This window comes from Oncorhynchus tshawytscha, unplaced genomic scaffold, assembly GCF_018296145.1.
Source record: "Oncorhynchus tshawytscha isolate Ot180627B unplaced genomic scaffold, Otsh_v2.0 Un_scaffold_4246_pilon_pilon, whole genome shotgun sequence".
Taxonomy (NCBI): Eukaryota; Metazoa; Chordata; class Actinopteri; order Salmoniformes; family Salmonidae; genus Oncorhynchus; species Oncorhynchus tshawytscha.
The window spans coordinates 1,350,360-1,377,988 of record NW_024609831.1 but is presented as its reverse complement, the minus strand read 5'-3'; the positions used below and the strand labels follow the sequence as shown (position 1 = coordinate 1,377,988).

The window sequence follows — 27,629 nt, the reverse complement described above, 5'->3', positions numbered from 1 at the left end:
TGGAGGTTTCAGACCCATAGAGATGATAGGTGGCAAAACTGTAACACAAACATCACAGCTTCATGCTAAATGACACGTTCATATGATATGAAATGTCAATGGTCTGTTTAAGCAGTCGTCCATAAAAGCAGTCAATTTCTCTGTGTAATAAACCATTGATTACACTGTAAATGATACACTGCCGATCTACTATAATGCTGTTAGTGGCACTGGAGATAGCTCTTTGCTGCCACCCAATGAAAGAAACTGAATCCTCACTGCATGGCTCATGAGACAGAAGAGAAAGCGAGACATTTTATAGGCTCTTTTTTCTGGTTAAAAATAACTAAAACTTACTAAGTAAACCAGACCGAGCTGCTGTCAAGTTTTCAAGATATTTCACTTTCAAAATACAGAAATCATACCGTACGATGATTTCTGTATTTTGAAAGTTACATATCTTGAAAACTTGAGTGTCGACAAGCAAAACATTTTGGGACAATGTCAACAATGGGTCAATGAAACAAATACAAATTCCATTAAGTAGATGGGAACTGTGAACATTTGTTTCAATGGCAAACAGCCTTTATGGGATATCTTGATTTTTCCACCATCTTTGGCCCTACTCGTGAATGGTGACTGGTGTGTCATGACCAGGAAAAACTCCATATTCATAAGGTGAAAAACTATTTTATTCGTGGAAGGTTAGTAGAACGTACGCCACAGGCTAAGATAATTAATGTAGCGGGTTAGGAGACTGAGGTTAAGGTTAGGAAATGGGTTAGAGTTAGGTTTAGTGAAAATGCTCTCCTAACCTACTATGAAAATCACTTTGTATCGAAGTGGCGTGAAAAGAGTGACTGAGTGAATGCAGGCCTTCCAAAAGCCCACCCAACACCAGCATGCATTAGTCGCTGTAGACTGAACACTTTGCTCTCTCTATGATATAAACACTAGATGACTAATAGGAGACGCTGTGTTGAAGCATCCGCACCTCCATCTTGGCTCTAACCCTGGGTTATGATGCATTTTGTCAGTGCATCATACAAAACCATCTTCCCATTCTTTAATGTTGTTGTTGTATTTGTGTGTTTCTACTCGTACTTATTATGTGCACCCAATGATTGTGGATTGTGATTTCTATGTATTGGCCATTGAGAGGCTTTGAAGCCACCTGTCAGCCATATTGGCATTCCCCAGTAGGACCAGTCCTCCATAGGAATACATGGGATGCTACTGTATTTCAGTTAAATGTTTCAAGAACATGCATTTAAGTCTTTTTTTTGTTGATGTGGGGACAATAACATTAGTAATAAAACAAATTATACTTTAAGGAAAATGTTTTCATATATTGTTATTTTATGTTTAGCTCACATAATATAATAGTATGCATTCATGTGTCTGTAACAGAATAAACGAGGCAAAAACAAACGTACACATTAATACATGCATTTCTATTGCTTCGAAAATATGTTTTACAACAGTGAGGGAGTGCCAACACAGCGCCCCCTATCAGTCATCTAGTGTATAAATAAATTATTTTGTGCACCAGCCTATTCTGTGTAGAGCCCTCTAGTAGTGTGTTCTTGAACAGCAGATGGTGCTGTGGTTATTGGTAAAGACTGGAATTTGGTATTCTATAAGGATCCCCATTAGCTGTTGCAAAAGCAGCAGCTACTCTTCCTGGGGTCCAACACACAACATGAAACATAATACAGAATGACATAATACAGAACATCATTAGACAAGAACAGCTGAAGGAATACAGCAGTGGCACGTCCACCTGTCCAGAGGAGAAGATGCCATTCCCTTTGATGAGGAAAAAAGTCATACAAACTGTTCTGAACAGTGAGAGATTGTGGGTCTAGAAAGGTAGGATACTACTATCTAACCTCAACGTGTAGCTGGTAAATTATTGTTTTTCTTTAACCTTTATTTAACTTGGCAAGTCATTTAAGAACAAATTATTATTTTGGTTTGGCCTACCCCAGACAACACTGGGCCAATTGTGCTCCGTCCTATGGGAATCCCAATCACAGCCCATGGTGATACAATCTGGAATTGAAACAGGGTCTGTGGTGACACCTCTAGCACTGAGCTGCAGTGCCTTAGACGGCTGCGCCACTCGGGATCCCCACTTATACACATACACAAAAACCATGACAGATGAATCTCCTCCTCCATATCATTAAATTAATGTGGAGTGAAAAGTGGGTTAATGTATTCACCTTGGGGATTTGTGGTCCTTGTTCAAAGCAGGGTTCCACTCAAGGACTGGGTTCTCCATGGAGTTCCTCTCTATATGTCTCCATTATTATTAATATATGCATATTTTAGTCGTTAATTAACATATGTGTGGTAAGGAAGATCAGGAATCAGGATTACATCTAAAATGACAATAACTGGAGTTCCTTTCTTTGTAAAACCAGTTAGCAGTTCACAGGGTTGGGTTAAGGTTTTCTTCATTGTTAAGGCGGCTAGTCGTCCCTTACTAGCATAGCAATGACATCACTGGAGAAACTATCACCCTGCCCTCAACCATAACTAAATATGCTTATCTTATCTCACCTTATAGCTTGTAGCCTCTGGTAGAAACTCACTCCTTCCTTACACAAGCCAGAAGGCGTTGGCTCAGCTGGTGTGAGATGTGAACGCAGTATCATAAGACTCTTTGCCCACCTGTGCTCTGCCATAAAAATCAGCCTATTCAATATTTTATTTAACCAGGCAAGTCAGTTAAGAGCAAATTATTATTTACAATGACAGCCTAGGAACAGTGGGTTAACTGCCTTGTTCAGGGGCAGAATGGCAGATTTTTACCTTGTCAGCTCAGGGATTTGATCTTGCAACCTTTCGGTTATGAGTCCAAAACTCTAACCACTAGGCTACCTGCTGCCCCAAACCAATATGTGTCTAACCCACACAGAACAGCAGCAGAGGAAGACTTTATTGGAGATAAACACGGCAGAGAGGATGCACATGGAAAAATGTTACCTAACCACTGATACAGGGTGAGATATTTTGTCATTCCCCTGATGGTTAAGTTTAGGATAGGAGTTAGAGAGATCTGATCTTAGATCTGTGGTAAAGGGCAACATCTACCTCGAGCAGTGGCACAGTGTTTGCATCCCAAATGGCACCCTATTCCCTACATAGTGCACTTCCCATAGGGCTCTGGTCAAAAGTAGTGCACTATATAGGGAGCCATTTGGGAAGCATCACCTCCCTGTAGCCACCATGCGTTGGGAAATGTTGTTGTGATTCTGAGCATGTCTGGCGCTGGCCGTGCGTCAGAGGCCCGCTGACACATACAGAGCAGCCTGCCTGCTCCCCTCACTGTCTGCCTGCCTGCCTCCCTGCCCCCTCCCTGTCTGCCATTCTCCCTCCCTCCCTGTCTACTTGCCTGCCTCCCTGCCAGCCTGCCTGCCTGCTTCCCTGTCTGTCTGTCTCCCTCCCTGCCTGCCTGCCTGTCTGTCTGTCTGTCTGTCTGTCTGTCTGCCTGATTACCCAAGAACACAGCATGAGAAGGAACAGCAACACTCTCACAGGTGGAGTGAGTCAGAGAGAGAGAGAGAGAGAATTTAGTGTGAGATTGAAGAGAGAGAGAGATTAAAGAGTGCGAGAGGTGAGTCACTGCCCGACATGTAGCATGACACTTAGACAGCGCTGTAGAACACATCTGAGAGATAGCATATGAGTGAGTTCTCGCTGTCCCCATCTCAAATCAAAATCAAATGAAATGTATTTGTCACATACACATGGTTAGCAGATGTTAATGCGATTGTAGTGAAATGCTTGTGCTTCTTGTTCCGACCATGCAGTAATATCTAACGAGTAATATAACCTAACCATTTCACAACAACTCCCTCATACACACAAGTGTAAAGGAATGAATACGAATATGTACATAAAAATATATGAATGAGTGATGCCCGAACGGCATAGGCAAGATGCAGTAGATGGTATAGAGTACAGTATATACTGTACATATGAGAAGAGTAATGTAGGGTGTGAAAACATTATATAAAGTGGCATTGTTAAAAGTGGCTAGTGAAACATTACATCAAGATGGCAAGATGCAGTAGATGGTATAGAGCACAGTATGGGAGCACACATACATATGAGATGAGTAATGTAGGGTATGAAAACAATATATATGTCACGTTCTGACCTTAGTTCCTTTGTTTTTGTCTTTGTTTTAGTATGGTCAGGGCGTGAGTTGGGGTGGGCAGTCTATGTTCCTTTTTCTATAATTTTGGATTTCTGTGTTTGAGAAGCATACCAGGCCAATCAGAGGCAGCTGTCAATCGTTGTCCCTGATTGAGAACCATACTTAGGTAGCCTGGTTTCACTTTTGAGTTGTGGGTGATTATTTTCTGTTCTGTGTTTTATTTCACCGTTCAGGACTGTTCGTTTGTCGTTTTATTGTTTTTGTTTCAGTGTTCACTATTCTTATTAAAAACAAGATGAACACTTACCATGCTTTGGTCCTCTCCTTCATACAACGACTGTTACAGAATCACCCACCACCAAAGGACCAAGCAGAGTGGTAACGGGCAGCAGCAGCGATCTCCAGACTCCTGGACATGGGAGGAGATCCTGGATGGCAAGGGACCCTGGATACAGCCGGGAGAGTATCGCCGCCCCAAGGCAGAGCTGGAGGCAGCGAAAGCCGAGAGGCGGTGGTATGAGGAGGCAGCACGGCAGCGCGGTTGGAAGCCCGAGAGGCAGTCCCAAAAAATTATTGGGGGGAGCACACGGGGAGTGTGGCTAAGTCAGGTAGGAGACCTGAGCCAACTCCCCGTGCTTACCGTGGAGAGAGGGGGACCGGGCAGGCACCGTGTTATGCCGTGAGGCGCATGGTGTCCCCGGTGTGCAGGCATAGCCCAGTGCGGTACATAGCAGCGCCTCATATCAGCCGGGCTAGAGTGGGCATCGAGCCAGGTGCCATGAAGCCGGCTCAGTGCATCTGGTCTCCAGTGCGTCTCCTCGGGCAGAGGTACATGGCACCAGCCCTACGCATGGTGTCCCCGGTTCGCCAGCACAGCCCAGTGCGGGCTATTCCACCTCGCCGCACTGGCCTGGCTATGGGGAGCATTCAGCCAGGTAGGGTTGGGCAGGCGCGGTGCTCGAGACCCCCAGTGCGCCTCCACGGTCCGGTCTATCCGGTGCCTCCTCCACACACCAGGCCTCCGGTGGCAGCCCCCCGCACCAGGCTGTCTCTCCGTGTCCTCCATACAGGTGCTCCCGTCTGTCCTGAGCTGCCAGAGCCGCCCGTCTGTCCTGAGCTGCCAGAGCCGCCCGTCTGTCCTGAGCTACCAGAGCCGCCCGTCTGTCCTGAGCTGCCAGAGCCGCCCTTCTGTCCTGAGCTGCCAGAGTCTCCCGTCTGTCCTGAGCTGCCAGAGTCTCCCTTCTGTCCTGAGCTGCCAGAGTCTCCCGTTTGTCCTGACCTGCCAGAGTCTCCCGTCTGTCCTGAGGTGCCAGAGTCTCCCGTCTGTCCTGAGCTGCCAGAGTCTCCCGTCTGTCCTGAGCTGCCAGAGTCTCCCGTCTGTCCTGAGCTGCCAGAGCCGCCCGTCTCTCCTGAGCTGCCAGAGCCGCCCGTCTGTCAGGAGCTGCCAGAGCCGCCCGTCAGTCAGGAGCTGGCAGAGCCGTCCGCCAGCCAGGAGCTGCCAGAGCCGCCCTTCACTCCGGAGCTGCCGGAGTCTCCCGTCAGGCTGGTGCTGCCGGAATCTCCCGTCCATTCGGGACCTAGGGTCCCCAGTCCGAGGTCGGCAGCGAGGGTCGCCACTCTAAAGAGGCCACGGAGGCAGGTGAAGAGGTGGACAAAAACTATGGTGGAGTGGGGTCCACGTCCCGCGCCAGAGCTGCCACCGCGGACAGACGCCCACCCAGGTTCAGGTTTTTGAGGCCGGAGTCCGCACCTTTGAGGGGGGTGTACTGTTACATTCTGACCTTAGTTCCTTTGTTTTTGTCTTTGTTTTAGTATGGTCAGGGCGTGAGTTGGGGTGGGCAGTCTGTTCCTTTTTCTATAATTTTGGATTTCTGTGTTTGGCCTGGTATGGTTCTCAATCAGAGGCAGCTGTCAATCGTTGTCCCTGATTGAGAACCATACTTAGGTAGCCTGGTTTCACTTTTGAGTTGTGGGTGATTATTTTCTGTTCTGTGTTTTATTTCACCGTTCAGGACTGTTCGTTTGTCGTTTTATTGTTTTTGTTTCAGTGTTCACTATTCTTATTAAAAACAAGATGAACACTTACCATGCTGCGCTTTGGTCCTCTCCTTCATACGACGACCGTTACAATATAAAGTGGCATTGTTTAAAGTGGCTAGTGATACATTTAAAAAACATCAAGATGGCAAGATGCAGTAGATGGTTTAGCGTACAGTATATACATATGAGATGAGCAATGTAGGGTATGTAAGCATTATATAAAGTGGCTAGTGATAAATTGATTACATACATTTTTCCATTATTAAAGTGGCTAGAGTTGAGTCAGTATGTTGGCAGCAGCCACTCAATGTTAGTGATGGCTGTTTAACAGTCTGATGGCCTTGAGATAGAAGCTGTTTTTCAGTCTCTCGGTCCCCGCTTTGATGCACCTGTGCTGACCTCGCCTTCTGGATGATAGTGGGGTGAACAGGCAGTGGCTCAGATGGTTGTTGTCCTTGATGATCTTTTTGGACTTCCTGTGACATCGGGTGGTGTAGGTGTCCTGGAGGGCAGGTAGTTTGCACCCGGTGATGCGTTGTGCAGACCTCACTACCCTCTGGAGAGCCTTATGGTTATGGGCGGAGCAGCTGCTGTACCAGGCGGTGATACAGCCCGACAGGATGCTCTCGATTGTGCATCTGTAAAAGTTTGTGAGTGTTTTTGGTGACAAGCCGAATTTCTTCAGCCTCCTGAGGTTGAAGAGGCGCTGCTGCGCCTTCTTCACCACGCTGTCTGTGTACGCCGAGGAACTTAAAACTTTCCACCATCTGCACTACTGTCCCGTAGATAGGGGGCTGCTCCCTCTGCTGTTTCCTGAAGTCCACGATCATCTCCTTTGTTTTGTTGACATTGAGTGTGAGGTTATTTTCCTGACATCACACTCCGAGGGCCCTCACCTCCTCCCTGTAGGCCGTCTTGTCGTTGTTGGTAATCAAGCCTACCACTGTAGTGTCGTCTGAAAAGTTGATGATTGAGTTGGAGGCGTGCATGGCCACGCAGTCATGGGTGAACAGGGAGTACAGGAGAGGGCTGAGAACGCACCCTTGTGGGGACCCAGTGTTGAGGATCAGCGGGGTGGAGATGTTGTCACCTACCCTCCCCACCTGGGAGCGGCCCGTCAGGAAGTCCAGGACCCAATTGCACAGGGCGAGGTCGAGGCCCAGGGTCTCAAGCTCAATGACGAGTTTGGAGGGTACTATGGTGTTAAATGATGAGCTGTAATTGATGAACAGCATTCTCACATAGGTATTCCTCTTGTCCAGATGGGTTAGGGCAGTGTGCAGTATGATGGCGATTGCGTCGTCTGTGGACCTATTGGGGCGGTAAGCAAATTGGAGTGGGTCTAAGGTGTCAGGTAGGGTGGAGGTGATATGGTCATTGACTAGTCTCTCAAAGCACTTCATGATGACAGAATTGAGTGCAACAGGGAGGTAGTCATTTAGCTCAGTTACCTTAGCTTTCTTGGGAACAGGAACAATGGTGGCCCACTTGAAACATGTGGGAACAGCAGACTGGGATAAGGATTTATTGAATATGTCTGTAAACACACCAGCCAGCTGGTCTGCGCATGCTCTGAGGATGTGGCCGGGGATGCTGTCTGGGCCTGCAGCCTTGCGAGGGTTAAGACGTTTAAATGTTTTACTCACGTTGGCTACAGTGAAGGAGAGCCCGCAGGTTTTGGTAGCGGGCCGTGTCAGTGGCACTGTATTGTCCTCAAAGCGAGCAAAAAAGTTGTTTAGTCTGTCTGGGAGCAAGACATCGTGGTCCGCGACGGGGCTGGTTTTTCTTTTGTAGTCCGTTATTGACTGTAGACCCTTTCACATACCTCTCGTGTCTGCGCCGTTGAATTGCGACTCCACTTTGTCTCTATACTGACGCTTAGCCTGTTTGATTGCCTTGTGGAGGGAATGGCTACACTGTTTGTATTCGGTCATGTATCCTCTCACCTTGCCCTGATTAAAAGCAGTGGTTTGCGCTTTCAGTTTTGCGTGAATGCTGCCATCAATCCACGGTTTGTCGTTGGGAAATGTTTTAATAGACGCTGTGGGTACAACATCACCGATGCACTTGCTAATAAACTCGCTCACCGAATCAGCGTATTCATCAATGTTGTTGTTCGACGTTATGCAGAACATATCCCAGTCCACGTGATAGAAGCAATCTTGAAGCATGGAATCCGATTGGTCCGACCAGCGTTGAACAGACCTGAGCCCGGGTGCTTCCTGTTTCAGTTTCTGTCTATAGGCTGGAAGCAACAAAATGGAGTCGTGGTCATCTTTTCCGAAGGGAGGGCAGGGGAGGGCCTTATATGCGTTGCGGAAAGTTAGAATAACAGTGACCTAGGGTTTTGCCAGCCCTGGTAGCACAATCAATATGCTGATAGAATTTGGGCAGCCTTGTTTTCAGATTAGGCTTGTTAAAATCCCCAGCTACAATAAATGCAGCCTCAGGATATGTGGTTTCCAGTTTACATACAGTTGAATGAAGTTCTTTCAGGGCCGTCGATGTGTCTGCTTGTGGGGGAATATATGCGGCTGTGATTATGATCGAAGAGAATTCTCTTGGTATATAATGCGGTCGGCATTTAATTGTGATGAATTCTAGGTCAGGTGAACAAAAAGACTTGAGTTCCTGTATGTTGTTATGATCACACCACGTCTCGTTAATCATAAGGCATACACCCCCGCTCTTCTTCTTACCAGAGAGATGCTTGTTTCTGTCGGCGCGATGCGTGAAGAAACCAGGTGGCTGTACCGACTCAGATAGCGTGTCTCGAGTGAGCCATGTTTCCATGAAACAAAGAACGTTACAGTCTCTGATGTCTCTCTGGAAGGCAACTCTTGCTTGGATTTCGTCTACCTTGTTGTCAAGAGACTGGACATAGGCGAGTAGTATGCTCGGGAGCGGTGCGCGATGTACACTACGTACATACTATACTATGTATGTACTATACTATGTGCTCCGTCTGCCCCTTCTAAGGTGTTGTTGTTTTGGATCGCCGGCTGGGATCCGATCCATTGTCCTGGGTGGTAGGCCAAACAGAGGATTCGCTTCGGGAAAGTCGTATTCCTGATTGTAATGTTGGTGAGTTGACGTTGCTCTTATATCCAATAGTTCCTCCCGACTGTATGTAATAAAACCTAAGATTTTCTGGGGTAGCATTGTAAGAAATTACACATAAAAAAACAAAAAAATACTGCATAGTTTCCTAGGAACGCGAAGCGAGGTGGCCATCTCTGTCGGCGCCGGAAGTGTTGCCCATCCACCATTCCTTTTCTAGTAATGTCTGGGAGCAGCGGTAGGTTCATTTCCCTGTAATGTACCGTTCCCCTGTCCCCAGTTTCCTCTCCTCTAAAGTGTTCATGTCTTATTCAACGTGACATTATGAATGATTCATGGAGCCATCTGCTGTAGCAAGCGAGGGGCTTCCCTCCCCTACATGCTCCATCAGCAGGGGGTACCATCCTAGGCAGGAGGGAGTAAGGGGAGAGGGTGTGTGTGTGTGTGTGTGTGTGTGTGTGTGTGTGTGTGTGCGTGCGTGCGTGGACTGACAAAAAGAACCCCGGCTAACATGAAGCAGAGGCCCTGTGGGGTGTGTTGCAGTCGGCGGCCATATTGGCCTCAGTTAACTCAGCAGGGCCATGTGTTTAAGTATTTATGTGTACTGTATATTATCTCAGCTGTGACGTTACACCACAGTCATGAGACATGGTCATAGGGTTTCAACCCTTTATTGCCAGTTACACTGCACGTGTGTCGGTTACAGTAGAAATAAATTATACATCTGAAACACAAATGTATACACGATCCTAGATGACGAAGTCCCTTTACAATGTGATGTACTGTATGTAGCCTATGTTGATTTTGATTTTGAGTGAACTAGGGCTTTCAGAGTAGGAATAGGTAAGTCAGCCATTTTACCTATAAACACTGAAGTTCCCAGTCTGTTAAAGTGAGCCACTTTTATCAGAGTCCGTCGCAGATGGTGCACAGGAGCTAGTTTCATTTCAACAGATTGGAGTCTTCACACAGCCTGACAGAAGTAATGGAATTCGTCAGCTATGACAATTTTCCCTCCGGACATTCTCCTCATCCATCTATCACTGCAGCTGCCGGCCTCGCAGAAATACAAAATGAGGTTTGTGAAGATAGTGGTACAACCACATGCTGTTTTTTACTGACAATGGGTTCGAGGTAATATTTCTTGGCAACCTACCAGCACCCGTATGCAGTCCCAATACATCTGGTTGATAGCAAACCATTTGTGGCTGTTAATATACAGAACAAGAAAGGAACTAGAAATAAGAGCACCATGACAACTCCTCAGACTTTGAAAAAGGTCCATCCTGATGGGTAGATTCATGTTGTTTTCTGTGACAACAGAGTAAGGCAGACGCCAGGACAGCATGGGGTCACCACTGTCACCACTCAGAGGATTAGGATGAACAGTTGGGGATTTTTATGTCATGACGTTGTTCCAAGCAGAGTTGCCACTGAAGGTTGAGCTCTAAATGTTTTTGATGTCAGGATTGCTCATATCAAGAGACACTTGATGTAGATGAAATGTAATGTAGCGGCCTAGCTGGCTGAGCTAGCTTGAAAAGATCCACAACTCACCCCAAACTTTTCTAGACAGGACTAGACTTCCAAGAACTGAGGTGGCACGATATGTACTCTAGTATGATTTCACTTCCACATCTCATAGTGTGATACGTAGAGGTGTCAGAATCCTGTCCTGGAGCTGAGGTATTGGGCCGACAGCAACAACTGTTCAACCTGTTTTGATTGTCTTACTTATTGCTCTCTTCTAGCACTCTCCTGACTCTCCTCAAAGACTGGCTCAGTGATACCAGGAACATCCACAGAAAAACACTAACAGAAAGAGATTTGTCGCCAAACAATAATGAATAATTGATTAGATTTAGAGAGCTTTTCCAGATGCTCAGACTAGACGCTTCACATTGTGTAAGAGGAAACACACGTCATCCACCACCACTGGGCAGGGACTGTGATTGGAGGTGCCTCTATGTATAAATGAGAGGGCTGGGGCCGAGGGCTGGGGCCGAGGGCTGGGGCCGAGGGCTGGGGCCGAGGGCTGGGGCCGAGGGCTGGGGCCGAGGGCTGGGGCCGAGGGCTGGGGCCGAGGGCTGGGGCCGAGGGCTGACTAATGGTCTGACCATCTGCCCCGGCAGGTGCACTGATGCTCATGCAAACATGAGACGACATCGCACCTTTAAGCTGTGCCACTGTGAGCTGCAGGAAGAGCCTTTGAGATAGAGCTTTAGCTTCGGTAGAAATACAGTAAGGGGAACATGATGAAGAGACACACATGCAAGGCATTTAGGTAGGAGACCCTATTGGATCATTATTATTCTGTATCTGAAAGCCAAGCAAGGCACTTGTGTTTGCATCAACAGGAATTGCTGCTCTGTTTTGCTCTGTTCTGTTTTGCTCTGTTCAGCCCTGTTCTGTTCTGTTCAGCTCTGTTGTGCTTTGTTCTGTTCTTTTCTGCTCTTCTTTGTTTGGTTCTGCTCTGTTTCTTTGGATCCTGATGTTCCTGGAGCAGGGAAGCAGGGGGAGCCACACCCCTATGTTCCCTATAGGATTCCAGCCACTCACAGCAGGATTACAGTCACACTCCATCCTCCCCTAGGAGCCAGCTAAACAACACTGAGCCACTTCCTGACAGATTAAACACAGCACGTTGATGCCTGGAGGAAACCACCAACAACAACAGAACAGACACCTTTTAACAAGCTGCTCATCTGGCTCACACCCTCATCCAGCTTTTTTCTTTAAAAACAACACAGCTACAATCAAACCAGACAGACAAAAGAGGCTGTGGGAGATACAGGGACTCAGTGTGTCCCCAGAACAGTCGCTCACTGGATGGCAGAGCGGGAGAATTGGCAGGGAGGGTGATGTAGAAATGAAAAGAGCACTTTAGATTTCAATGGGGAAACGCACCCCTCCTTCTCCCCTTAGCAGAGACATGATCAAAGGTACTGTTGTTCTATGGGCGCTCAAAGCCAGGCTCTTATCGTTGAATCTTGTTCAAGTAAAATAGTTTTTTGTTTGTTATTTATTTGTTTACTTTAGGATGGGGGGGTTGAAGGGGGAATAGAATCAGAGTGAAAACGAAACCCCAATCTGAATTCTGTTACAGAAATCTTGACACCTGACTGTGTTTTATTGAAACTCCAATGTGGTGTTCAAGAAACGTTATGTTGCATAACTGACAGCCCACATGAATAAATACTTACTATAGATTTCTGTAGTGTACTGTAGAATACTATACAACACACTGTAGTATCCCTCAATCATGTGTAGTACTTACTATAGAATTGTAGAATACTATAGTTAATACTACAGTATTATCCCCAAAAAACACAATGTCTGCAAAAACACAACAGTCTGTAAAAACACGACAGTTTTTAACTATAGTAACAGTACAGTTTTAATTTGCATATAACCTGCCTATTCCCCTCCCCCATATCCCAATGTGTGCCAGCCATAAGTGAGAAACCTACATGCCAAGTACAGTATAGACCATATATTGTGTTATAGAAAAGAACTGAAGCTCTCAACTATCCATCCATCCATTCAGACTCCAGTCCACCTATCTACAGGTTATGGAAAATTTGCTCTTTTAGAATTTGTCCAGCAGGATAATAAAAAAATAATAAAACAAAAACACTATAGTAAATACTACAGTGTGTCTACAAAAACACTATAGTAAATACTACAGTAATGTCTACAAAACACTATAGTAAATACTACAGTAATGTCTACAAAAACACTATAGTAAATACTACAGTAATGTCTACAAAAACACTATAGTAAATACTACAATAATGTCTACAAAAACACTATAGTAAATATTACAGTAATGTCTACAAAAACACTATAGTAAATATTACAGTAATGTCTACAAAAACACTATTAAATACTACAGTAATGTCTACAAAAACACTACAGTAAATACTACAGCAATGACTACAAAAACACTACAGTGAATACTACAGTAGTGTCTACAAAAACACTACAGTGAATACTACAGCAATGTCTACAAAAACACTACAGCAATGTCTACAAAAACACTCCAGTAATAATTTGTGCGTGCGTGACAGCATGGATCAGAAAGTTTGATTTCGCTTGATGGCAGCCCTAACAGTATTACAATGATTGCTGTGTTAAATTCACTCAGTCTGTGTAGTGAGTGGTCAAAAACATTCACCTCTGAAATACAAACATTCTACTCCAGAGGACTTTGGTGTTTCTAGAGTGAATCTGTGCTTCTAATGTAACCAACTGGAACTACAACAATGATAGAACTCCAAGATGACTCTGTAATGCATGTTGATGGGGGTCAACAACAGAATTCTCTACATCATTGGAGGTAACGAACACAGACAAAGAAGACAAGAAGGGAAGTGTTATGCTCGTCAAGGTGGATAATGACATCCTAAAATGGTCTTAAAGTGACAGCCATATTGTGCATCCTTGGCTGAGCACACCATAGGCTTCCTTCTCTGCACTACTCTTCAAACCCAGAGGGATTGACTGTGCTTCCAAAGAGGAAAAGAAGATGGAAATGATTGCATTTATACTGTACATTAGGGTTGACTACTCTGAGCTATACAGTAGTAGCTGAAACAGCTAGCAGAGACTGAAGGTAAGGGTACCTCTCAACCATGGTTTATATGTAAATGTCTGTTCCCTTTTGATTAATGAGAGGGAAGGAGAGGGACAAAGAGAGAGAGAGAAACAGGGACAAAGAGAGAGAGAGAAACAGGGACAAAGAGAGAGAGAGAAACAGGGACAAAGAGAGAGGGAGAGAGACAAAAAGAGAGGCAGAGAAAATGTGAAAGAGAAACAAACGGAGATGGCAGAACGAGGGGGATAGAGAGATTCACATTATTCACTGGTGCTGGCAGGGTTTCTGAGTTGGACTGATCATTAGTTTACTAAAGGCTCAACATGATGCCAAATAAAGTACGATGCTTGGGAATGAAACTAAAAGCTCAACAAGGCTACAATTCTACAGTGAAGGCACCAAACTAAACCAGGCAATACACAGAACCAACGGGGGAGTTCATCTCCATGGCAACGGCAGTCTCAGCAGCCCGCCTGCCTGCCAGCCAGCCTGCGTGGCCATGAGTGTTACTATTGTGCTGTGTTGGTCTCACTATAACCTGCCATTGTCCCTGTTTTCACACCCAATACTTTTCTTCTGCGCCATGTTGTTATTAGATAGGTGTAAAAACAGGCAGCCTGGCAGGCAGTATTGTTGTTATTAGATAGGTGTAAAAAGCAGGCAGCCTGGCAGGCAGCAGTCTTGTTATTGGATAGGTGTAAAAAAAAACAGGCAGCCTGGTAGGCAGCAGTGTTGTTATTGGACAGGTGTAAAAAACAGGCAGCCTGGCAGGCAGTATTGTTGTTATTGGACAGGTGTAAAAACAGGCAGCCTGGCAGGCAGTATTGTTGTTATTGGATAGGAGTAAAAAACAGGCAGCCTGGTAGGCAGCAGTGTTGTAATTGGATAGGTGTAAACAAACAGGCAGCCTGGTAGGCAGCAGTGTTGTAATTGGATAGGTGTAAACAAACAGGCAGCCTGACAGGCAGTATTGTTGTTATTGGATATGTGTAATAACAGGCAGCCTGGCAGGCAGTATTGTTGTTATTGGATAGGTGTAATAACAGGCAGCCTGGCAGGCAGTATTGTTGTTATTGGATATGTGTAATAACAGGCAGCCTGGCAGGCAGTATTGTTGTTATTGGATATGTGTAATAACAGGCAGCCTGGCAGGCAGTATTGTTGTGATTGGATAGGTGTAATAACAGGCAGCCTGGCAGGCAGCAGTGTTGTCATTTGATATGTGTAATAACAGGCAGCCTGGCAGGCAGTATTGTTGTTATTGGATATGTGTAATAACAGGCAGCCTGGCAGGCAGTATTGTTGTTATTATATGTATGTGTAATAACAGGCAGCCTGGCAGGGCAGTATTGTTGTTATTGGATATGTGTAATAACAGGCAGCCTGGCAGGCAGTTGTTATTGTAGGTTATAAACAGGCAGCCTGGCAGGCATATGTGTTATTAAATAAATAACAGGCAGCCTGGCAGGCAGTATTGTTGTTATTGGATATGTGTAATAACAGGCAGCCTGGCAGGCAGTATTGTTGTTATTGGATATGTGTAATAACAGGCAGCCTGGCAGGCAGTATTGTTGTTATTGGATATGTGTAATAACAGGCAGCCTGGCAGGCAGTATTGTTGTTATTGGATATGTGTAATAACAGGCAGCCTGGCAGGCAGTATTGTTGTTATTGGATAGGTGTAATAACAGGCAGCCTGGCAGGCAGTATTGTTGTTATTGGATATGTGTAATAACAGGCAGCCTGGCAGGCAGTATTGTTGTTATTGGATAGGTGTAATAACAGGCAGCCTGGCAGCCTGGCAGGCAGTGTTGTTATTAAATAGATGTGTAATAACAGGTGTAATGTAACAGGCAGCCTGGCAGGCAGTATTGTTGTTATTGGATAGGTGTAATAACAGGCAGCCTGGCAGGCAGTATTGTTGTTATTGGATTAATAACAGGCAGCCTGGCAGGCAGTATTGTGTAATAACAGGCAGCCTGGCAGGCAGTATTGTTGTTATTAGATAGGTGTAATAACAGGCAGCCTGGCAGGCAGTATTGTTGTTATTGGATATGTGTAATAACAGGCAGCCTGGCAGGCAGTATTGTTGTTATTGGATAGGTGTAATAACAGGCAGCCTGGCAGGCAGTATTGTTGTTATTGGATAGGTGTAATAACAGGCAGCCTGGCAGGCAGTATTGTTGTTATTGGATAGGTGTAATAACAGGCAGCCTGGCAGGCAGTATTGTTGTTATTGGATAGGTGTAATAACAGGCAGCCTGGGCAGGCAGTATTGTTGTTATTGGTTATTGGATAGGTGTAATAACAGGCAGCCTGGCAGGCAGTATTGTTGTTATTGATATGTGTAATAACAGGCAGCCTGGCAGGCAGTATTGTATGTGTAATAACAGGCAGCCTGGCAGGCAGTATTGGATAGGTGTAATAACAGGCAGCCTGGCAGGCAGTATTGTTGTTATTGGATAGGTGTAATAACAGGCAGCCTGGCAGGCAGTATTGTTGTTAGGCAGCCTGGCAGGCAGTGGATATGTGTAATAACAGGCAGCCTGGCAGGCAGTATTGTTGTTATTGGATATGTGTAATAACAGGCAGCCTGGCAGGCAGTATTGTTGTTATTATTGTGTATAAACAGGCAGCCTGGCAGGCAGTATTGTTGTTATTAGATATGTGTAATAACAGGCAGCCTGGCAGGCAGTAGTGTTGATATTGGATAGGTGCAATAACAGGCAGCCTGGCAGGCAGTATTGTTGTTTTTTGGATAGGTGTAATAACAGGCAGCCTGGCAGGCAGCAGTGTTGTTATTGGATAGGAGTAATAACAGGCAGCAGCGTTGTTTGGGTTTTGCACTGCCTGGCTCTCCAGTCCCACTGAGGGATTAGCAGCATCCATTTTCTCCTCTGCCTGTGCCCTGTGAGACTTCCTGGTATGGGATAGATAAGATATACTTCATATTGTTTACATATCTCCAGTAGAGGTATGGTGTCTAGAAATAAGCCTGTTTTTATTGACCTGGAGTCCAGCGTGACATTAGGCCTTGTGAGTCGCTAGCTAGCACAAACACGACACAAATGTTTCACAACAGGTGACAAGCCAGCCAGTGAGGAGCCTGTTCCCCTCCACCTGCTGAGTCAGGTGGCTGTCAGTGTGACTCCCAAACAATTGGTTGGCCCTGAGACATTTTATTGGCACACAATTCACAGTGGAGCCCATACCACAGTGGCCAAACATACTGGACATTTAGGAGGGTCTCATTTTCAGGGACCGAAGTGAAAACGTTGGAAAGACAGTCGGTCTATCTGGAGGAGGATATCGTCTTGTTTAAACGTCTTTTGAAGGGCACCATAGTGATTCGTCTTATAGTTTTTATTGATTCATTTGTTGCAATTATTATTAGTCGTACGGTATATAACATATGACATATTACAGTCACCTGATGGCTTTGCAGGAAAGCCAAACTTAATGTGTGAGCTGAGCACTGCATGCATGTTAAAGACGTGAAGCACGGTAACACTCTCACGCCATCAGATAGGCAAACAGACATCAGTGCACTTAATATTCCCCCTGATTCAGCGGCTCACTGTCATTGGTCCACGGGTCAACAATGACTCATGTTTAATGTCTTCCTGTCGGATATAGCCTTCCTACTAGACCAGGGAATAGCAAGATCCCCTATGAATGCCACATCACTTATTGGGGGATCAAGCAACCCCCAGCCATAGCTAGCCTTGCCCCTGGCCGGCCACTTGCCTAACCTGAGACAGCCATGCACTAGCTACGGCCTTCTGAGGTTGCCTTAGAGGTTAGTTCTGGGAGTTGGTCGAGTATGACAAAAAACAACCCAATCTCTGAAATGGATCTAAATTCATGCAAATATAGTGTATCTACTACAAGGAACACATCATGTTTTAAAAGATAAAGAAGCAAAACAAAGGATTAAAGGCCAGGTGCAAGACGTTTAAAGGTCTGCTTTCAAAGCAATACAGATTTGGATATATGGCTTTAAATCGTCAACAATGAAGGACATATGCTACAACAACACTGCGGTCCATATTGTCAGTAGGTCTACAGCTGAATCTATAAAGGTGATCACTAGTCTACAATGTAATGCTCATCCAAAGTGTTGATTTGTGACAAGCAAACTGTTAAACTACTGTACATTTCCCATAATGACAATCAGTAGTGCTATGAAAGAGTCAATTGACCCAGCCATTGAGAATGTGTTTGTTGGGTGAGCGTCCAAATCACCTCATGCTGAACATAGCTGAGATGCTAACAGCTGCCTGCTCACTCTACTGTGTTCACTCACACATAGGGAATGATGGAGAGTGATCAAAGTCAATCCAAAGCATTCAGCACCTCCTCCCAGGCTGCAGGCTAAGTTTAGGCCATGTTTCATTACCGGCAACATGTAAAGCTCTGACTAAGAGTCAGAGACACTGTTGGTTCAACGTCTATTGGTTCTAAATCTAACACACCACACAATTACTGGAATTTTCAGCCACCTTGGAATTCCTCAATCACAGACTAATTGGTTGGATGGCCGGCACTGGATGACCTCTGTGGCTATTTCACCTTTGAACCCCACTCGGTTGGAAGTCTGAAGGGAAGTTCTTAATGAGATATTTTCTAGCTGCCTCAGTGATGGGCAGTATCCCGGCTGCCCGGAGAGATCTATACGCACCGAGACCAGAAGTCCATCACTCTAAATCCCTTACTTCCTTCAGTCTTTTGTGTAGTGTTACTGTAGTCCTTAGGCTCTTTTATTAATCATCTCTTCTGCAAGGGAGGCGAGGTCTTATTCATTCAATTCCCCTGTAACCTTCACTCTCCTTGTGTTTTACCCTTTAAAGGGGCAATCCGCAGTTGAAACAATAACAAAGTGTGTTCCCCGCCACTGTTTCGGTAAAAAGCTGGGGGTGGTGCTGGAGAAATGTAACCACTCTCAAATTAATAGACAGAGCTGTTTATGCAAAATAACTTATATCAAAAGTATAACTTTAACCATGTTTTGAGGCTTTACAATGTTTGTTTACATTTACTTGGTTTACAAACATTGGAGTAAAACAAGGTTATATTGTGGTTTATGATGGGGTACGACAGTTGAACGAACCTCATGAGGCTTTTATAAGTTATATTCTTCACTAATCAATGGGTACATATCATTCATTTACAAGTTTAAAAAATGAATGTTGCAACGGCAGATTGCCCCATTTACGTTGTTTTCCCTTTCTGAGAAGAAAATAAGTGACCTTTGGACCAGTGTGGATGCTGTCGCCAAGCAACCAATGTAACTAAGAGGTGCCAGGCCAGATCCAGATCAGATCCAGGCAGCTCCTATCAGGCAGATTTAAATGCATTACCCGTTCGTTAACACAGCCGCAGCTAAGCCTTACACATTGTAAGCTTTAGCTGGAGCTTCTACAGCCTAGCTTTCAACCTGGAGACCAGAGGTTGTTTCCTCTTGAGGCCTTCAGTAATGGGTTTCAGACAGAGGTGAGCTAGCTAGGCTAATGTCGGTCTGAGGAGGGAGTCCACCAGACGGTGGAGATGATGATAGTGTAGAGGGGGATTTGTAATGAATACTGAGAAACAGATACATGTAGGATCTTAATTTGATCAACCTGTTGCAGGACACCTTTCTTGGAGTGAATTTCAGGTTTAAAAAGGCTTCTGGAGTTTGTAATTTCCACTTTTCCCTTACGAAAAATGTATTAACCCCTACAAGAATTTTCATTAATTATAATCCACATAATAATGAACATGTCCTGTTGCTGCAGAATTATTTTCCTGCTGTAGCAAACTGTCTCAAATGAAGATCCCACATCTGTATGAGCAGCGTTAACAGAGTGGACAAGGAGGCGACTACTGATATGGTTGCCTGGGAGATGTGTGCTGGGCTGGTGGAGTGTAACTGTTTGTCTCTGTTAACCATACTCCTAGATGGCTGAAGTAGATGGGTAAAGGTTTTAACTCCTTGTTATTTCAACTTCTCTTGATAACATTTCAACCCCTATTTTAACACAGAATCAACATTAGTTTTTTTTTTTTAAAGTATTTTTTAAGTAAGTTTAATTCACGTTTGTTGACAATGATATATGAGCCAAAATTGAATATTGATCTGATGTTTTTGCTCAGTTGGCAGCCTAGCCAATCTCCTATGATTATTTAGAAATAACTTTAGCTGAGCACAGCCATTTAAATGCTGTACAATAAGACGCACAATCACATTCTCAGAGGAATAAGCTCCAACAAAAGCCTGGTACAGAGGGAACACAAAACACACAATACATTATGCTTCTTATTCCCATCTGGGCATTAATAATATGCCTCCACAGCATGAATTAGGCCAAGTCTTAGTGTCACGGTTCATGAATCCACTGCCTCCCTCTCTCTTTCTCTTTCTCTTTCTCTCTCTCTCTCTCTCTCTCTCTCTCTTTCTCTCTCTCTCTCTCTCTCTCTCTCTCCTCTCTCTCTCTCTCTCTCTCTCTCTCTCTCTCTCTCTCTCTCTCTCTCTCCCATGTTTGTGTGGGCGTGGTTCCCAATCTCGGCCTGATTGTCTGTGCCAGCTGGAATCACTTATCTTCCCTTTATATGTTCTGTAACCAGTGTTTCTTGTTGTCAGATCGTTGTTACTTCTCTGAGGTTGTGTCGTGTGTCCGTGCTCATCTCTCACCGCCCTTGTGTGGATTATCTGCTGTGCTTCCTCCTACCCATCCGGACACACTCCCCTGGATTTCTCAGCACGCTATCATCGGAAGATGCGCCCTAGTTCCTGGGTCGGATTCCGTCTGAGTACAGTCTGTCTGTCCTGTTGCTGCTGTAAACTGTATTCATTAAACCATCGTTGCTTGCATCTTGCATCCGCCTCTGTATTGTCACACTTAGGGTGTCTGTCTGTTCTTACTCTACTGAACAAGATGCCATTCCTACTACACAGAGAAGCCTAATACCAAGAGGCTATGGGATTGTCTATCAATGTACTGCATCTGTAGTCTTGTTTTAGCAAAGCTACACAGTCTTCAAGCTACAGTTCATAGAAAACATGTATATGAAGGGGAGAAACTCTGCAAAAGGGTATGGCCTGAGTGGACTTGAAAACGTAGATGTTATCCATAAAATCAGACCATCTTACACTCTTGGAAAGAAAGGTTCCATAAGGGCTTTGCGGCTGTCCCCAGAGGAGAAACCTTTTTGGATCCAGGGAGAACTCTTTTGGGTTCCATGTAGAACCCTCTATGGAAATAGTTATAAATGGAACCCAAAAGGGTTCTACCTGGAACCAAAAGGAGTTCTTCCAAGGGTTCTCTTATGGGGACAGCCGAAGAACCCATTTTGGTTCTAGATAGCACCTTTTTTTCTAAGAGTGTACAAGTTGAAAACCAACCCATAAAAATAAGTCTGGCCAATGGTGATGGTGTACATTTACAGCACAAACCTAACGACAACTAGGTCAATCTTCAGTCCCTGCAGAAATCTTAATTGAGGAAATGACACTCCCGGCCTGACATTAAATGAAGCCTTTAATAGCCTGACCCTACCAGCTACCATGTTAGAGAGCAGAGTTACACGTTATTATCAGGTTAATTAGATGATTAAAAGGTGCTTGTGCAAAACAGCATTTCAAAATAAAAGTTATTTGTTGTCTTGACACTGACAGTCTTGTACCCAAAACGATATTTCTCCAAAATAACAGTCGTAAATCAAACAATGTGTCACGCCCTCCCTCCGGCGCTCGACATCGCCGGTCTACTAACCACCGGTCCTGGCAACCCACAGTTTTCTCCTTGATTACCGACCCTTTATTTATCCCTCAGTGGTCTTCAGTCACTAGATGTTATTGTTTTCTCTCACGTTATGTACCTCAAGAAGCCAATAAACACAGAGAATAACATGTCAACATTGAATGGGGAGAAAATGTGATCAGAACTACGATTACTGGTCCTATTGTGTCTGTTTGTTCATTTGCTTCGGTTCTTTATTAAAATCACCTTCTTCACCATGTTGCTGACGTTACACAATGCTAAGCCCTTGGTTTACTACAATGTGACGAATGGAGTGAGAAGTGCTGAGTAATTATGCCAAATGTGTCAGATACTCTCACAGTAATCATGCAAAGAACCTTTCTGGTACTGGTCCAGGCAACAGCAGTAAATAACAGATTGATAGCCAGGCTCTAGGTACACTCTTAGAAATAAATGTGCGATCTAGAACCAAAAAGGTTATTCGGCTGTCCCCATAGGAGAACCTTTTGATGAACCCCTTTTGGGTCCAGGTAGAACCATTTTAGGTTCCATGTAGAACCCTTTCCACAGAGGGTTCTACACGGAACCCAAAATAGTTCTACCTGGAACCAAAACTGTCCTACCTGGAACCAAAAAAGGGTTCTCAGATGGGGACAGCCACAAAACACCTTTGGAACACTTTTTCTAAGAATGTAGCCATTGTTGGGGTTGGAGCTCTTGGCATAGAAGTTAGAGACAAAAAGAGTAGGCACCCAGAGCAGAATTACAGCTGAGCTGGCCTCAAACAACCTCCCCCTGCCAAGCTCTCAAACAACCTCCCCCTGGTAAGCTCTCAAACAACCTCCTCCTGGTAAGCTCTCAAAACAAGTAAGACAGCAGAGCAGAGGCACTCTGTCTCATCCTGTCTCTGTTTATCTATCTCTCTCTGCAGTCCATCCTCGTACATCTGTCTGTCTGGCTAGGGAGGAAAACGGCCTCTAATATGTTTAGTTAAGCAGGCCATATGGCTTTCTTTGTCTAAGTGGCCCTCGGGTCAACATCAATGGAGTCTGCTTGTTGGAGAAGGAATGGGTCTATTTTAATACAAGTATAGCTGCAGCGGGTGGCTGGCTGGCTGGGTGGATGGGTCAGGGTGGCTGGGTGGATGGGTCAGGGTGGCTGGGTGGGTGCGTCAGGGTGGGTGGGCCAGGGTGGATGGGCCAGGGTTGATGGGCCAGGGTGGGTGGATCAAGGCGAATGGGTCAGGGCGGATGGGTCAGGGTGGGTGGGTCAGTGTGGGTCAAGGTGGGTGGGTGGGTCAGGGTGGATGGGTCAGTGTGGGTGGGTGGGTCAGGGTGTATGGGTCAGGGGAGATGGGTCAGGGCGGGTGGGTCAGGGCGGGTCAAGGTGGGTGGGTGGGTCAGGGTGGAGGGGTCAGTGTGGGTGGGTCAGGGCGGGTCAAGGTGGGTGGGTCAGGGTGGATGGGTCAGGGTGGATGGGTCAGGGCGGATGGGTCAGGGCAGATGGGTCAGGGCGGATGGGTCAGGGCGGATGGGTCAGGGCGGGTGGGTCAGTGTGGGTCAAGGTGGGTGGGTGGGTCAGGGTGGATGGGTCAGTGTGGGTGGGTGGTCAGGGTGTATGGGTCAGGGCAGATGGGTCAGGGCGGGTGGATCAAGGCGGGTCAAGGTGGGTGGGTGGGTCAGGGTGGATGGGTCAGTGCGGGTGGGTCAGGGCGGGTCAAGGTGGGTGGGTCAGGGTGGATGGGTCAGGGCGGATGGGTCAGGGCAGATGGGTCAGGGCGGATGGGTCAGGGCCGATGGGTCAGGGTGGATGGGTCAGGGCCGATGGGTCAGGGCGGATGGGTCAGGGCGGATGGGTCAGGGCGGATGGGTCAGGGCGGATGGGTCAGGGCGGATAGGTCAGGGCGGATGGGTCAAGGTGGATGGGTCAGGGCAGATGGGTCAGGGCAGATGGGTCAGGGCGGATGGGTCAGGGCGGATGGGTCAGGGTGGCTGGCTGGGTGGATGGGTCAAGGTGGTTGGGTCTGGTTTGGTTGTTTAAGCAATAAGGCACAACTGGGTGTGTTATATGGCCATTATACCACAGGTAAAGGGCTGTTCTGGATACAGCCGGTAGCCGTGGTATATTGGCCATATACCACAAACTCCAGAGGTGCCTTATTGCTATTATAAACTGGTTACCAACTTAATTAGAACAGTAAAATGTACTTTTTTATCATACCCGTGGTTTACGGTCTTTCAGACAATCAACATTCAGGGCTCAAACCACCGGGTTTATAATATTCAATAAGATAGAAACGTAGGTTGTTGCTGTTGCGCTGTGCATAGGACCTATAACATCAAACATCCCTCCAAAGCCCAACCCAACTTCAAGAAGCCAATAAACACAGAGAATAACATGTCAAAATTGAATGGGGAGAAAATGTGATCAGAACTACGATTACTGGTCCTATTGTGTCATGATGAATGAGCCAATTTGATTTGTATCCGACTCCCTCCACATTCTTGTATTGTAATGTTGCATCCCAGAGTGAACACAACACCGGTCCACTACATATAATCGGAGCAATTCAATCACAGTCTAAGTGGTAATGCCCTGTAGTCGATGTACTCCTTAAAGACATCCTCCAGTGATTTTCTATCCTTTTCTGTTGAAAGGTGATAACCCAAGTATGAATACACTATCGTTCAAAGGTTTGGGGTCACTTAGAAATGTCCTTGTTTTGAAACAAAGGCACATTTTTTGGTCCATTAAAATAACATAACATTTATCTACAGTGTAGATACAGTGTAGACATTGTCAATGTTGTAAATTACTACTGTAGCTGGAAACGGCTGATTTTTAATGGAATATCTACATAGGCGTAGAGGCTTATTTTCATCAACCATCACTCCTGTGTTCCAATTGCACATTGTGTTAGCTAATCCAAGTTTATAATTTTAAAAGGCTAATTGATCATTAGAAAACCCTTTTGTTAGCACAGCTGAAAATTGTTGTGCTGATTGAAGAAGCAATAAAACTGGCCTTCTTTAGACAAGTTGAGTATCTGGAGCATCAGCATTTGTGGGTTCGATTACAGGCTCAAATGGCCAGAAACAAAGAACGTTCTTCTGAAACTCGTCAGTCTATTCTTGTGCTGAGAAAGGAAAGCTATTCCATGCGAGAAATTGCCAAGAAACTGAAGATCTTGTACAATGCTGTGTACTACTCCCTTCACAGAACAGTGCAAACAGGCTCTAACCATAATAGAAAGAAGAGTGGGAGGCCCAGGTGCACAACTGAGCAAGAGAACAAGTACATTTGAGTGTCTAGTTTGAGAAACAGACGCCTCACAAGTCCTCAATATTATTTACAATAATGGCCTACTTGTAAATGCTCCAATTCACACACTAATCAAGAGAACATCCCTGGTCCTCCCTACCGCCTCGGATCTGGCAGACTCACTAAACACAAATGCTTCATTTGTAAATGATGTCTGAATGTTGGAGTGTGCCCCTGGCTATCAGTCTGGTTTGCTTAAAATAAGGAATTTGAAATGGTTTATACTTTTACTTTTGATACTTAAGTACATTTTTAGCAATTCCATTTACTTTTAATACTTAAGCATATTTTTTACTGAGTGACTTTCACTTTACTTGAGACATTTTCTATTAGGGTATCTTTACTTTTACTCAAGTATGACAATTGATTACTTTTCCCACCACTGCTGCTGTGCCTCGTGTAAGGGACTCCAGCCCCACTAACCTATGGGACTGACTGAACCACGCCTACTCTCATCCGTCACAAGCATATATTCCATATGGACGCATGTATGTAAATGCAGAGAGAGGGCATGCCCTGCCCTGTGCTAAAATAGATGTAGACCCCTATCCTTTGATTACATCCTGGGTAACTTACTTACCCCTTTCCTTCCTGAAAAGCAATAAGATCATTAATTCAATACAGTGAGACAATTATAGGCTATCTCAATAAATAAGAGGCATAACACCCAAACAGTACTCTGTCTCACACACATAATTCAACCAATTGGGGTGGTGATACAGGAGAGTTTGCGCCTTTGCTTTAATGGGCACAGTGTCCATCATGGTACTTTGAGAACCTGCCACCATTTGATGCATTGAACCTCCCACCATTGGGTATCACATTATTTGGATAGTCCATCTGGAGATGTTCTACAGATTATCTACAGGCTATCAGTAACATTTCAACTAACTATCTACTAACCCTAACCTTAGCCCTAGCCCTAACCCTTATCCTAACCCTAACCCTTATTCTAAGCCTAACCTCTAACCCTTATTCTAAACATAACCCTAACCGTAACCTTATGAAGCAGTTGCTTATCAACAGATAGTTTGTTGATAGCATGACCATCTGTAGAGCATCTACATATGGAAAATCCGGACTATCCAAATAAAGTGTGACCAGATGTTGATTAGGTTACCTGTTGGGACTATTCTTAACATTCTTACAACAGCATGTGAATGTTAGTGACCACTTACAAAATCACAGGAAAAAGATATGTAACAAAAAATATATATAATTAAATGATGGCTTCGTCAGTATTAGCGAAAAAATATTAACGACATTTCACATAAACAACATTTGTTTCAATATTTATAGCCTACTTAATACAAATATATTTCCTAGCCTATAGAAGAAGAAAAAACTCTTCAAACGTTATAATAATGCTCCGCTATAATAAAGATAACGGTCCACGCAGCGTGCCCACTAATAAACATGCACTTGTTCCAAGGCAGCAGCCTGTGCGCACGGCACAACATCCGTTTTTTTCCAACGTAAACTATTAAATCATACCGTTCACAAACTAGATTATTACCTACATATTACATTTAGGACGACAATAAACTATCGCTTTGACATGTCTGCTTACCCAAAACACGAAGGAATAGACGACGAGGAGCGTTTTGAGGCAGGTTATCACTGGTTTGGTCTCCATTCTTCTTGATGCCATTCTACTGTAAAATGGGGCGCTGGGTTTTCAGCGGGGCTGCGTTGCTGTGATTCTCCACTGGGCTTTGTTGGTTCAGTTGATCCACCCGCAGTCTTTCACAGCGCAGTCGCTCTCTCCTCACTGTCCGTAAATCAATGAGCTGCAGGTGGTTCTACAGGCCTCGGACCTCTCCATGCGCCGTCTGGCGGGGTTCACGGGTTACTGTGAAAACCCTGATCAATGATTATTATGGGGTGTATATAACAGGTGTTACAAAGTCAATTAATCATTTTAAAATACGTGTTGCATTTTATGTGAAAGTCGTTACAAAAACATTATAATACTGGTTTAAAGACAAAGCCTATTTATTGCACTTAATTTTTAAAAAACGATTAGGGGTACAACTATTGGAAAGAAATTAAGCCACAAATTAAGCCACAAGTCTTTTGCTCAATGTAAAAGCAAGATGGTTGGCTGCAAAGGAGGTATTGCCATTTGGAGAGTGACTAAAGTTCATGTGATCATCTGACAAGGTGTGAAAAGTGTTCACAGACTGGTAACAGAATTGACAGGCTGGTGTTCCATGTGAGATTGCAACGTATCGTGAAACTGAAAGGGAAAGATCTTAGCAACCAACGGGGGCATAGGCTCCACAAACATAGCCTGGACGAGGTTAACTGGCCTATTAGACTAACTGTGAAGTCAGGAGGACTTCGAGAGTTAGGTGTTATAGCTAGACTAAACCTAGCCACAGAGTTAAAAAAACATCTTTGACCATGGGTGTATTATTAGTTGATTCAGTTGATTATCTGTTGCAAACCCGGTTTGAACTAAACGGAGAGATGCCTAACTGAATTTGTCCAATAAAAACTATTGGTTTTACGTTTGGAGTAAATGGTATACGACTAATGAATACACCCCTGGCACTGACCGCACAAAAAAATACCGGTAACTACCTTACCCTCTTATCTGTCGGCACGTTCCTCTGCCCAGGTGTTCCTTACGCCTGCCACATCTTACAACGCCTGGATAGGTCTTTAACATATCAGCTAACCGCATCATAATGTTATAGCAATCTGTCAGTCGATG

At 45.0% G+C, this 27,629-nt stretch overlaps 1 protein-coding gene across 1 annotated transcript in view; it reads right to left on the bottom strand.

Moving 5' to 3' along the window:
* The window catches only part of tspan7b (tetraspanin 7b), a 33,878-nt gene extending 6,270 nt beyond the window's left edge, over positions 1-27,608 (bottom strand). The window contains exons 1-2 of the mRNA XM_042319435.1: positions 27,502-27,608; positions 26,481-26,773 (exon numbers count right to left, since the gene is read on the bottom strand). Coding sequence (XP_042175369.1) covers positions 26,481-26,561 — 81 coding nt within the window. The 5' untranslated portion in view covers positions 26,562-26,773; positions 27,502-27,608. The remainder of the gene's footprint in view (positions 1-26,480; positions 26,774-27,501) is intronic.
* Between the last annotated feature and the right edge of the window lie 21 nt (positions 27,609-27,629).